This window comes from Dipodomys merriami, unplaced genomic scaffold (genome assembly GCF_024711535.1).
Source record: "Dipodomys merriami isolate MVZ:Mamm:240054 unplaced genomic scaffold, mDipMer1.0.p SCAF_5, whole genome shotgun sequence".
NCBI classification, from domain to species: Eukaryota; Metazoa; Chordata; class Mammalia; order Rodentia; family Heteromyidae; genus Dipodomys; species Dipodomys merriami.
In genome coordinates this window covers 60700549-60714725 of record NW_027206068.1, presented here as the reverse complement: position 1 = coordinate 60714725, position 14177 = coordinate 60700549, and the positions used below count along the sequence as shown (strand labels likewise).

The 14177-nt window shown below is 46.0% G+C and overlaps 1 protein-coding gene across 1 annotated transcript in view; it reads right to left on the bottom strand.

Moving 5' to 3' along the window:
• Positions 1 to 5452: 5452 nt before the first annotated feature.
• The window catches only part of Nrf1 (nuclear respiratory factor 1), a 127439-nt gene continuing 118714 nt past the window's right edge, over positions 5453 to 14177 (bottom strand). Inside the window, exon 12 of the mRNA XM_069996753.1 lies at positions 5453 to 7114. Within this exon, the coding sequence (XP_069852854.1) occupies positions 6951 to 7114 (164 nt within the window). The 3' untranslated portion in view covers positions 5453 to 6950. The remainder of the gene's footprint in view (positions 7115 to 14177) is intronic.

Below are 14177 nucleotides of genomic sequence, written 5' to 3'. Positions count from 1 at the left end.
TCAAGTGGTAGAGTGCTAGCCTTGAGCTGAAGAACTGAGGGACAGCACCCAGGCGCAGTGTTCAGGCCCCATGACTGGCCCTCCCCCCGCCAAAAAAAAAAAAAAAAAAAAAAGAATCTCTGGGATAGTGCCTGGGCCCTGGATTCAAGCCCCAGGACTGGCAACAACAACAACAAATCTAAGCCGGGCATCGGTGGCTCACACCTGTAATCCTAGCTAAAAAGGAGACTGAGATCTGAGGATCATAGTCTGAGGCCAGCCTGGACAGAAAAGTCAAAGAGACATCTCCAAGTAACCCCCAGAAAACTGGAAGTGTCACCATGGCTCAAAGTGATAGAGTGCTAGCCTTGAGCAATAAAGCTCAAGGACAGTGTCCAGGCTCTGAGTTCAAGCCCTAGACCAACAGAAAAAGCTGAAAGTGGCCGGGCGCCGGTGGCTCATGCCTGTAATCCTAGCTACTCAGGAGGCTGAGGTCTGAGGCTCACAGTTCAAAGCCAGCCCGGGCAGGAAAGTCCGTGAGACTCTTATCTCCAATTAACCACCAGAAAACTGGAAGTAGTGCTGTGGCTCAAGCGGTAGAGCGCTGGCCTTGAGCTGAAAAGCGCAGGGACAGCGCCCAAGCCAAGTTCAAGCCCCATGACCGACAAAAAAAAAAAAGCTGAAAGTGTAGCTGTAGTTCAAGTGGTAGAGGACCAGCCTTGAGCAAAATGCTTAGGTCTAGTGCCCAGGCACTTAGTTCAAGCTCCAGTACTCTCACAAAAACAGCCTGACTATTCATCTTAGGCCATAAGAAAAATTTATCAAGGGTTTCCAAGCACAAGTGCTGGGTTAGTTCATATCTTGACCCTGCCTCTTACTAGCAGAATAAATTTGGCCAGATTAAACTAACCTCTGTGCATGTCACTGTTGGGGTATTAGTACTTTACAAAATCAGTTAATACTGCATGTAAGTATAATATATGCTGTCAGGGCTCTTACCCATTGCTACTCAAGAAATCCTCTTAATTGTCAACAAGCCCCAGTTCTCATGAACAAGAGCTAGGAGACAGCCTGTGACAGGCTCTGGGCCCAGGCCAGCTCCACCTGCCTCCCAAGGCAGCTCTAGATAACCCTAGGCTTTCAGGGCACCATGGTTTGTCCTCTAAGTGATTTTACCCTCCCCGACTTTGCAAAAAATATACTCCAGGCCAACAGTAACCCCCCAAAATGTCTGCTAATAGCTCTGCAGTGGTTAGGATGGTAAAACACAGTGGGCCAAAGTCCATTAGGCTACTATAGACTGGGAGTGGATAGTAGGTGGAGAGAGCCCTATTCTTACGTCCTGACTCCCTGTATGCTGCTTCCTCTTTCCATGCTAGCCCTACCATCTTAGCCTTCTCCAAGAGCTGCACTCTTGCAATAATTACCAGAGGCCAGGTAGATATACCAGAGGTGACCTTAATCTGAGCAACAGCTATCCAGAGGCCTGGACAGGTGACCTGGCTGGCCAGGAGGTCAGTGGGAAACTGGGTTCTGTTCCAGACAAATTTACTTCCTCCCTGATGAGTTTTGGTGCTGATACTAAAGGGATCCACAGGCCTGGTCCATCTGTCATACATGCAGCTGAGGCTGAGGGGGCTTGACGAGGCCCTGCTAAGCCTGAGCAAGGCCCAGGGTGTACTGAGCCAGAGCGCTTCCAGGTGAGGGACTCCTCTTCCTATTCTGGCTCCCATCAGCTCAGTCTTTAGAATTTAGACAATGCCAGAAGATAACAGCATTGCCTCAAATGTAGGGCTTACAGCCAATTCTTTGGTGGGCTGCTTCTTTGAATGATCCTAATCTCTGCAGGATGATAAGGTACTTAACACAAGCACCCTAACAAACAGATAACGGAGCTCATTCACTACAGCACCCTATCTAGGTGGTCCCTCACTATCCTGGGCTACAGTGTTCATATTTGAACATCTCTGTTTCCTATCTCATGGGTGACTGACATTAGGTATTTGTTTATTTATTTTTGGGTCCGGTCACGGGGCCTGAACTCTGGGCCTGGGCGCTGTCCCTCAGCTCTTCAGCTCAAGGCTAGCGCTCTACCACTTGAGCCACAGTGCCACTTCCGGCTTTTCTTTTTGCTTATGTGGTGCTGAGGAATCGAACCCAGGGCCTCATGCATGCAAGGCAAGCACTCTACCACTGAGCCACCTTCCCAGCCCGACATTAGGTATTTGTGATGCTAAACAAAACAGACTCTCAGGCCAGATCTGAACTCTATCCCAGTTTTTCTTTGCCTGCAGAGTATGTAAAGAATTTTTTCATTTATTAATGAGATCAGGAGATCTTATTTTTAAAAATCTGGATCCCAGATAATCTAGAAAATTCTGAAGCTAGGACAGCGGGGCCCATCTTTTATTCTTTTCTTTTTTTGGTCAGTTGTGGGGCCTGAACTCGGCCTGGGCGCTGTCCCTCAGCTCCTCAGCTCAAGGCTAACACTCTACCACTTGAGCCACAATGCCACTTGTGGCTTTTTCTGCTTATGTGGTGCTGAGGAATCGAACCCAGGGCCTCATGCATGCAAGGCAAGCGCTCTACCACTGAGCCACCTTCCCAGCGCCAAGCGGGGCCCATCTTTAGTGAGGTGATGACCTGCTCTTTCCAGAGATCCTCCCATTCTGCCGCTCCTTCCCCACGGGAGCTGTTTCTGCCTCACTCACAGGTTGGGGCTTACCTGGTCACTAGGGCAGTTGAGTTAGCACCTCCCATCCACACATCAATAATCAATCATGGAAGGCCTCTATTGGTTCTAGCAAAATTAGTTGTCTCCATACGTCTTTGGTGAAGGCAGGATCTCACCAGGGGTGTGGAGCAGCAGCTCTCACCTCCTGAGAATCACGCTGGCCAGGGTCTCAAGATCACCTGCCATTCCCTCAGTGACTGCAGTCACTCCTTTCTCTGGCTCACCCTCTCTGGTGAAAATGCATGGTGGTGGTAGTGTGTGTCTTTTGTGCAAGGGAGCCCTTGCAAAAAAGCCCCTCCCCCCTTTTTTTGTCAGTCACGGGGCTTGAACTCAGGGCCTGTGTGCTGTCTCTGAGCTTTTTTTTTTTGGGTCTGGTCGTGGGGTCTGAACTCTGGGCCTGGGCGCTGTCCCTCAGCTCTTCAGCTCAAGGCTAGTGCTCTACCATTTGAGCCACAGCGCCACTTCTGGCTTTTTTCTTTTTGCTTATGTGGTGCTGAGGAATCGAACCCAGGGTGTCAGGCAATGCAAAGCAAGCACTCTACCACTGAGCCACCTTCCCAGCCCCTCTCTGAGCACTTTTTGCTCAAGGCTAGCTCTCTACAACTTTGAGCCACAGTGCCACTTCTGGGTTGGATTGTTTGTTTTGAGTATATAGTTAATTGGAGATAAGAGTCTGGGGGGGGGGGAGAATGGGATGGGAAGGGGAAAAAAAGGAGGAGGCTACAATGCTTGATAAGAAATATACTCATTATCGTTCCCATGTAATTGTAACCCCTCTGTACAGTATTTTCACAATTAAAAAAAAAAAGCCTCAGAGGGACTTTTCTGCCCACGCTGGCTCCGAACCGCAATCCTCAGATTTTAGCCTCCTGAGTAGCTAGGATTACAGGTGTGAGCCACTAGTGCCAGCCCCTTGGCTTGAACCACTGTCAAGCAGTAAAGACATAAAGACAAAACTTCTTGCGCAGTGCCAGTGGCTCACAGTTACAATCCCACTACTCAGGAGGCTGAGATCTGAGGATCAAGGTTCAAGATCAGCCAGGGCGGGAGAGAGACCCTCATCTCCAATTGAGAGAGAAGGAGAGGAGAGGGAGAGAAAGAGAGAATGCTAAGTAGAGGTGTGACTAAAGTGGTAGAATACCAAACGAGTGAAAAAGCTAGACAACAGGCCCTGGGTTAATCTCCAGTACTTACTGGCACAAAGAAAAGAAAAATAAAAAAGTAAAGACTTCTTGACCCCTCCCATTAAATTATCGCTAAGAAACCAACCAAGCCATCCAACAACAAAAAGAAATGGTGTGGGGAACGGGGTCCCAGCACACACAGGCAAGGAGATTATAAAGATAGATTTGGAAGGAGTTTGAGCTGGGGGTGTGGCAGAGCCACAACTGGAAAGACGGCAGTGATTAAGCTAGAAACCAAGGGCTGGGAATGTGGCTTAGTGGTAGAGTGCTTGACCAACATACATGAAGCCCTGGGTTTGATTCTTCAGTACCACATAAACAGATAAAGCATGAAGTGGTGTTATGGCTCAAGTGGTAGAGTGCTAGCCTTGAGCAAAAGAAGCTCAGGGACAGTGTCCAGCGCCTGAGTTCAAGCCCCAGGACTGGCAGCAAAAAAAAAAAAAAACCCAAAAAATAAAAAAACAAAAAGACTAGAAACTGAGGCATAAGGATCCAAGGAAAGAATTCATAGCATGGAGTTTCTTTTTTCTTTTTTTTGTCGATCGTGGGACAACAACTCTGGACCTGGTGCTATCCAAGCGCTTCAGCTCAGGCCACTGCTCTACCACTTTGAGCTACCGCACCATTTCTGGTTTTCTGGTGGTTAAGTGGAGATATGAGTCTCACGGACTTTCCTGCCTGGGCTGGCTTTGAATCGTGATGCTCTGAACTCAGCCTCCGGAGTAGCTAGGATAACTGACGTGAGACATCAGTGCCCAGCTAGCTTGCAGTTTCTTGATACTTCAGTACTAAAGAGTACTCAGGGTGGGAGACCCTCCCAACACAGAAGCATCATCACTGGCCTGGATTTTTAAAGGTGGATATAATTAAATCCTAAGAACACCAGGAAGTGGAGCTATGTTCAAGTGGTAGCCTTGTACAAAAAAGCTCAGGGACAATGCCCAGTACCAAAACTAGAACAGCCTTTCAAGCATCTTTAGGACTCTTCAAAGCAGACTTTTCTCTCACACCCTCATTCCCTAGGATTTAGTACATGGGATGGAGCTGGTCTGGTACTGGGGCTTCCAGGAGGTCCTGATCTGTCCTCTGCTGCCTCCTTCCTCCTTGCAGAGTTCTACAGCACCAGCAAGCACAGTTCAAAGACTGCTGACCTTTGAGTGTAAGCATCTTTCGAAAAGCACAGAAGACATCCCAAAAGAGAGCTCTTGTCCAAGAGGCCAAGGGCTCCTACAGAGAGGAACACTTCACTTCCTGTTGCCACATTTTAAACTATTTATTGAATGAGGCAGTATTGACAGAATGGAAAACAACACAGAATCCATGCTCTGCTACTGGGGTTTGACTTTGCTTTTTTTTTTTTTTTTCCTTTTCTTCTTGGCCATTTCTCAAACTATTGGGAAGTTATTTCATCACAAAGGAACATGGACTTTAAAGCCCCTGGACAGCTTCACAATGACAATAAAAAATAATAATTAAAAAAATAACAAATTATAGAACTAGGACTGTTTATATGTAAATTTCCCTACCCTCCCTCCCATTACGTACAGAAAGAACATACAAAGAACATTGGGTAGTTTTATATAAAACAAGCAAATACAAGAATCTGAAACTTTTCTCAAAGGCTGAGCAAGACATGAAGACTCTTTTAATGTCGCATTAAAAAAAAATAAAACCAACCACATTAAATACACGGTCACACACATGTGGGGACTTAGGAGGAGGAACTGTTAACTCCCTGTAACTGAAGGAGCAGAGATTTGGCCTGTCAAAAAGTCAGATGAATTTAGCCACTGGAGGCTCAGGGCTTGCAACAAGGAAAGCAGAGGATTTAACAGTTAGGAAGAATGCAGGGGACACAGCCTACAGAGTCCTGAAGCTGGGGCTGAGTCAGGATGCCGCTGCTTCCCCAGCCAGGGGTCCCCGTTCATCACAATTTCCTCTGTTAAGTTATAGCTTCGTACAGTTGGAGAAAATGGTTCCCCTTGGTGCACCCTGCTCTCTAATTTTTCTTTTTCTCCTTCCTTTCCCTTCTGCTCCTCCCACCTCTTCCCCTCCCCTCTCCCCCACATCCACAAGCACGCTCAACACGCACTCTTCAGACCCTTAATACTTCTGCTCCAGTTCATATACATATACATGACCAATTCAGGATTGACCTTAAAGCCAAAGCAACTCTTCAATAGTCATGAGATCAAGAAGGATTTCCTGAAAGAGGAGACGGGAGGCTGAGGACACCTTCTTGCCCAAGCCTGGGACCCCCTTTAGGACATTCGCCTGCCCATGGCAAGTTCAGCACCTGGACCAGCCTGAGGAGGAGTGTCTTAGCTGCAGACCACATGGGCCTGCGAGCGCTTTCTGGACCCCCGCCTCGTCCTGGAACCTCCTTCCTCAGGTGAGTCCAGCAGGGAGTTCTGGGCGGCCACTGGGAGGCAGCTTTGGTGAAGGGCATGGTCACCTCTGCCTGAGTTTGTCAGTAGCTCAACGCATGACCCTGGTATGAACAAAAACCAGGTGGCTGTGTCTGCCCACGTACCCTATCACCCACTAAACTGGGTGAATTATTCTTTCCACAGCTCACCTTGATTCATACAGGTTATTTCATGTGGGTTTCAATATATATATATATATGTATATATATACTTTATATATGTAAATGTGTATGTCCATATGTACACATATACATATATACTCACACACACACATACACACACACACACACACACACACACACACATACACACACACACACACACACACACACACACACACACACACACACACACGTCCCGCAGAAAGAAGTCCTGCCACAATTTGGCTTTTTTGGGACAGTGAAATAGACAGTGCAGTTTCTTACTTCACCAATCCCAGAAAATCAAGAGTGGTGCTTTAAAAAATTCAATTCCAAAATCTGCTGCCTTTCATCCTTTAAAAAAAAAAGTTAACAAAACTTTTCTTCCAAAGTTGAGAGACTTAATTCCATTTGATTGCACCTCTGCAAATGTGTAAAAAATGTTGAAGTAGACTAGAAAACGACGCCATGATATGGCTGCATGTCACTGTTCCAATGTCACCACCTCCACAGCCTGGCCGTCCATGGTGACTGCGCTGTCCGATATCCTGGTGGTCACTGGAGCCATGGCCACCTGCACTGGGCCGTTGCCCTGGGCGAGGCTGGTTACCACAGTCTGGTACATGCTCACAGGGATCTGGACCAGGCCTAGAGAGACAAAAGGCAAGACTGTTGGTGAAGTTCCTATTCAGGTGCCTGGATGGAGGCTGGCTGTGAGCAACCAGTTCCAGGGCATCAGGTGTCACTGCCTGGCACCAATGTTTCCTCTGGGAGATGCACAAACCCATCAAGTAGTCAGTGCCCCCATCCCATGGGCTGGCTGGCCAGCCCTTCTACGGCCATCTTCCTCTGTGAATAGACCCTCACCCTCTGATGTTCTGTGACACTGCCTGCCAATTTCAACTCTGCATATGCTCCAGTTTCTCACAACTCAAAAAGAAAAGCTTTCCCTTCCTCTCACTCTTCTGGTCTCTGCTCCATCTGTCCCTTCCTTTCAGAGTCAAGCTTGCCACACAGACCGGAAAAACGAATTGAAGAATGAATGAAGAAAGACCATGTTGACCTTTTCTTCCTTCTGAGACCAAATGACAGGGAATGGGAGGTCTGGCACCTGCAGAAAGGAAAAGACTGAAAACAGATTTGGTGGGAAAATTCTATTTAATTGGCTGGACTAGTAGCTACCCCAACCCCAGTGCCCCAATTCATGACTCCACAGCTGAGATTCAGTCACTGTCTTGAGAAACTGACCTGGGGAGATCCCAAGAAAAGACCACATTTGGTAGGGAAGAGGAAGGCCTGTTCCCCTAACATACCCCTAAGGTTACAAGTCAGAAACAGAAGACAGGAAATTGTTGGACATAATAACTTTCCAGAACTGGAAAAAAAAGAAAGAAACACGACTTTCAGTCTGAAAAGGCCCAGTTGACACCTGCTTGCACAAGAGATGAAAAAGACCCAAACACTAAGCACATGAGCAAATTTTCCAAACAATAGAGAGACATCAAGAATCTTAAGAGGTTCTAGAATTAACAAGTTATACACAAAGAATTGGTAATAAGTGCAGTGTTGGATCCCACAGAAACCTAGAAGCTAAAAGTGGAGCAATGCCTTCTAGCATCCTGGCAAAGATGCCTTCAGCCTACAGCTCGGCCTGGCCATTGTTACTGCCTGTGTGGATGGCACGTCCACCGGGGCAGAGTAGACACATCTATGGGTATGGAAGGGTCCAGCTGCAACCCCACTCTTAGGAAGCTCAGAAGGGGGTACAGTATGCCGCTACATCTTGGAGGTCCTGAGAAATGGGGTGTGGGAGGGGGAGAAAACGACAGGAGCAGAGGAAAAGAGCTGAAGTGCAGAGGATTTTCCAGACTTGGATATAAGCAGTGATTATGGTTCAAAAGCAGATGCCATCCCACCCCAAGCCAAATATTAACTTGAAGGGAAAATAAGTTATACAAGAAGGAAATGTTTGGGGGTGGAGGGGGTGGGAGATGGGAAGAGATGGGAAGAGATGGGAAGGGGAAACAAAGGAGGAGGCAACAATGCTTGATAAGAAATGTACTCATTATCTTGCCCATGTAATTGTAACTCCTCTATACAGTATTTTCACAATAATTAAAAAAAAAAAAAAGAAGGAAATGTAGGTTGGGTTTCGGTGGTTCACACCTGTAATCCTAGCTGCTCAGGAGGCTGAGATCTGAGGATTGCGGTTCAAAGCCAGCCCGGGCAGGAGAGACCGTGAGACTCCTATCTCCAATAAACCACCAGAAAACCGGAAGTGGCGCTGTAGCTCAAGTGGTAGAGCGCTCGCCTTGAGCTGAAGAGCTGAGGGACAGCGCCCAGGCCCAGAGTTCAAGCTCCATGACCAAGAAAACAAAACTAAATAAAACAAACAAAAAACAACAAAGACAAAAACAAAAACAAAACAAGAAGGAAATGTAACAACTAACAACATATTTGGCAACAAATATTTTTCTGTGTGGTCATAGATAACAAGTTGTCCAAAAACTATCATTCAACTTAAAATGATAGACTATTTTTTTTGTTTGTTTTAGCAACAGTAAGGATATATGTGACCCCCCCCCCCCCCAAAAAAAAATCCCTGGACTACAAACTTTTCTAAAACAGCCCATTTAGTCCTTGTTTGGGGGACAGCACCAATTTAAAATATCACTTGAATGGGGCTGGGAAGGTGGCTCAGTGGTAGAGCGCTTGCCTTGATGCCTGAGGCCCTGGGTTCAATTCCTCAGCACCACATAAACAAAAAGAAAAAAGCCAGAAGTGGCGCTGTGGCTCAAGTGGTAGAGCGCTAGCCTTGAGCTGAAGAGCTGAGGGACAGCGCCCAGGCCCAGAGTTCAGGCTCCATGACCGGACCCCAAAAAAAAAAAAAAAAAAATCACTTGAAGACCTTGCAATACAGTGCTTAGAAGGTGCCCTTGCCAGCGCTGAGAATGCCCAGGATCACAAGATGGCAGTTCAGCTTTGGAGCCCTCCGCCTCATTCCAGCTAGGCAGAGGATCACAGTCCAAGCTGGCCCTCAGCAAAATCACCAAACCTAACCTGAAAAACAAGCGAGTAACAGCAAGCTGTGGGTGTGGCTCAGTGGTAAAGTCCCTGCCCAGTAAGCCAAAAACCCTCAGTTCAAACCCACTCCTGCCATTACAATTTAGAGGCCTCCCTCCCATCAAAAGCCCTCCACTGGCTTTAGGACGGGAGAGATCTCCCTGCTAGGAACACCTTACTAGCGCAGAAAAACATGTGAAATAAGGTATTATTTTACAATGCTGAATTGGTGTGTATCCATACAACTTAGCAATGTCTGCCAATGCATATGAAACGGGACTTAATTTTTTTTTTTGAGAGGTCTTTTAAAAAATTCTTTTTCTTTTTGACAGTACTGGGGACTGCGTTCAGGACTAGGATCTTGTAAGGTCTTGAACCACTAAGCCCCCAGTCCCTGGACTCAAAGTCTTCCTTCCTGCCCTCAGTTGGGATACCAACGCATTTATAAATACATATATATTATATCATATAATTCATACATATAAATGCCAGTGTGTATATATATTTATTTTATATTATTTTATTATATATATTATATATATTATATATAATACATATAATATATAATATATATAATATATTATTATATATTTATTATATATATTTATTTACTTTATATTATTTTATTTATTTTTCCAGTTTTGGGGTTTGAACTCAGGTCCTAGGCATTGTCCCTGTGCTTCTTTTGTTCAAGGTTAGTACTCTACCACTTGAACCACAGTGCCACTTCTGGCTTTTTCTGCTTATGTGGCACTGAGGAATTGAACCCAGGACTTCGTGAATGCTAGGCAAGCACTCTACCACTAAGCCACATTCCCAGCCCTTAACATTTTATTAGCATATCCTAGTTATACCAGGGGAGTTTGTGACATTTTCTTTTTTTTTTTTTTTTTGGTTTGGTCGTGGGGCCTGAACTCTGGGCCTGGGCGCTGTCCCTCAGCTCTTTAGCCCAAGGCTAGTGCTCTACCACTTGAGCTACAGCGCCACTTCCGGCTTTTTTTCTTTTTGCTTATGTGGTGCTGAGGAATTGAACCCAGGGCCTCAGGCATGCAAGGCAAGAGCTCTACCACTGAGCCACCTTCCCAGCCCCCGAGTTTGTGACATTTTCATGCATGCATAGTATACCCTATCAACCTCACACCCCTGCTTCGACTCTTTATCTCTTGTCTTAAAATAATTTTAACAGGGGCTGGGAGGTAGCTCAGTAGCAAAGCGCTTGCCTAGCAAGTGCAACGTCCTGGGTTTGATCCCCAGTACCAAAAAAGAAAAGACCCCCCAAAAATACATGCATATAAAGTACTTCAACCATATTCATTTTCATTCCTCTCTCCATTTTCCCTCCCCTGTATACCAATCTTTGGTGTCCCCCTCGGCTGCCAACAGAACCTGTTTGTTGTTCCTGTTTGATCTTCATGCCTCAGCCTCTTACTTGCTAGGATCATAGGCCTGCACTACTAAGCCCTGCTTCAGTTGTGTTTGGATGACAGTCATTTGTTGGACCCCCTTTAGTCTAGTGTATCATCAGATTCTCATTGCTGTTAAATTAGTGCCATTGCTGGGACTTGAACTCAGAGCCTCCCACTCTTGCTTGGTTAAGTTAGTGTTGGGGTGAATGGAAATATAAACTGTAAAGGCAAATCCTTCACCCTGGCTATGGCTATGAGTTGTTTGGGTTTCCTATGACATGGACCCACGACCAGTGTTATTAAAAGTGTTTAGTATTGTGGAAGATTTGCCCAAGAATAACATGGCGAAAGGCTCAAATACAAAAATACAGCCAGGTGCTGGTGGCTCACGCCTGTAATCCTAGCTACTCAGGAGGCTGAGATATGAGGATCACGGTTCAAAGCCAGCCCAGGCAGGAAAGTCTGAGAGACTCTTATCTCCAATAAACCACTAGAAAACCGGAAGTGGCACTGTGGCTCAAGCGGTAGAGCACCGCCTGGAGCTGAAAAGCTGAGGGACAGCGCCCAAGCCCAGAGTTCAAGCCCCACGACCGACCAAAAAACCAAAAAAAACCCATAGTGGCTGGCACTGCTATAACCAGAGAGATCTTCAAACATGGGACGTAGATTCATTGTTCCGTTATTTCCCAATCACTATACACATCAACAAGGGTCTCTAGATGTAGCCCGAACGCCTCAAACTCACAGTCCTCCTGCCTCAGTCTCAGGTGACTCCATGTTGGGATTGTAGGCTTGTGCCACTCATGGAAGTATCTGAAGTTCTTCAGATAGTGCACCTCCGTGCTTGCCTGTACCGTGACAGGTGTCTGAAATGACTGATTTTTTTCTCTGAGTCAGCTTTAGATTTTGCCTTCTCTGGCTTGGGTCTCTGTCCTTGTGGCCTCACACTTTGTACAGGCCTCTGTCGAGGAATGTCTTACTCCCAGCACCGTGTGTTTGTCTTGCGTTGGACTGCGTACATTCATGACTAAGGTGGGGGAGTTTTACAGTAATGAGAATGAGCTCCAATAGGAGCTCCCAGCTCGGAAGAATAGGGTAAAATGTAAATGTAACAAGCTACAACTCAGACCCATCCATGTGAATTTTTTATAAATTCCACCTTCTGTATTCCACATCAGCCAGGGAAGGAAAAAATGTGTGTGCAATGAGCTCCACACATCTTAAACGCTTTTCAGAGGGAGAAACTCTACACAGGAGATATTATATGACTAACCCCACTACTTTCTACATGTACTTTCAACCTACTACCATTTTAATAAATACATTAGCATTTCATTGTGGGGATTTTAGGTGCTATTGTGCAAATCTTTCCCTCTGTCTGTCTCACACACACATCTTGATACAGGATTAGCTTAAGTCACCTCAATGTCTCTGACCTAGCAGTCTTTATATCCATCGCAAGGGAGGGGGGGAGGGGCTAGCTCACACTGAGTCGGGTGTCTGCCCTTCCAAGACAGATGATTAAATGCTGAGGTACAGTAATCAGGCTGGGATTGTCCCTGCATCTGCTCAGCTTGCCCTGATTAGCCCTAATCTAGAGGCACATGTTAATCCGGGCTTGTATTCTGGGTCATTGCAGCTGGTTAAGCACAGGAGGCCCTTCACATTCTGCTTTAAGGACTTAGAGTACTTTTCTCCCTCTGCAGGGAGACCCAACACAGTCTTACTGTTCACACTCTTTGGCCTGTGGGTGGCACTCCTCAGAGCTCACACCACCCTGGAGAAGGAATGCTGGCAGTGTTCATTTTCATAAACGAGAAGCAAGCCCCATTGGAAGAATCCTGGGCTCACAGGAAGGCACAGATTTGAACAATGCCTTCAAGATATTAGTAGCACAACATTCAGTTTATAAATGCAATCCATCCTTTTCTTAAACTCAAAAATACACATAGAAAGTTATTAAGACAGCAACACCAATACAGCTGCTAGGCAAGGTACACGCCTGTAACCCCAGCACGGGGAGGCTAAGGCAAGAAGGTGATGAGATCGAAGCCAACTTGGGTTGTATAGTAAGTCTCGGTCAGAAAATACCAAACAACAAATATCTCTCCTCCTGCAAACATAGCCAGATAGGTTGATGTATGCCTATAGATTTAGCATGTGAGAGGTTGAGGCAGGAAGCTTGCTTGAACCTCTGAGTTCAAGACCAGCCTGGGCAACATGGCAAGTCTCCATCTAAAAAACAAACAAAACTTCCAAAATGCAGGCTGAGTGATTTCCCCCCTAATAACCCCAAACCCAAACAATCAAAACTTCTAAAATACAGGCTGAGTGATTTCCCCCTAATAAGTTTATGATGAAGCCAAGTGTTCTGGCCTTAGATCTGAGGGCCTTTCCTTGCCCCAGCATGCCCTTGATGACCTAACCCTTAGGCCAGTGGGACCAAGAAAGGAGAGAATGATCCTCTAGGCTCACTGCTCTTGCTCTTCACACTTCCTCATCCGTTATGCAGGAAAAAAGAGTGAAAGTTCCCAGGACAGGAATCTTTATGTCAACCAGCAGCCATTGCAAATTCCCTGGAGCAACTGCTGGCCAGTGCCATTTCTCTGCAAAGGACACCTGACCCCTGCTGTGCTTTGATTTTTTTTTTCTTTAAACGTGTTGGGTATCATTTTTGAACCCAAATGATTAAACATAATCCTCCCAGTCTTCCCTTTCCTCCTTACCTCAATAAATGGCAATTACATCCTTCCCGTTGCTCAGGCCCCAAACTCTGAAGTCATTCTTAACTTCACATTCAATTCATCAGCAAATCCTGTCAACTGTCCCTCCAAATGTAAACCCGAACTTCACGTCTGGGGCTCCCTCCATGGCCAAACCTATCATATCTTGCCTAGATGAATTTGGATTCATGAATCACCCTGCTTCAGTTCCTTCAGAGGAGTCTTCCAGAATTTTTATACAAAGTGATGGATATGAGGACATGCTCTGAACTAAGATTCCCAGACTGCACCTTGCTCCATCTGTGCGTGTGTGTATGTGTGTGCTTATATGTGTTTATATGAAAGTCCAGTGCCACTGAGGAGTATCAAACTGACAGCAGAACAGTCAGTTCATTAGGATAATCATTTCTTGCAAAGTGTTTTGTCTCTTTAAACAAGTTCCTTGCAGAGTGTGGTGAGTCATGCTTGTAATCCAAACACTCAGGAGGTAAAGATTGCAATTCAAGGCAAGCTTGAGAA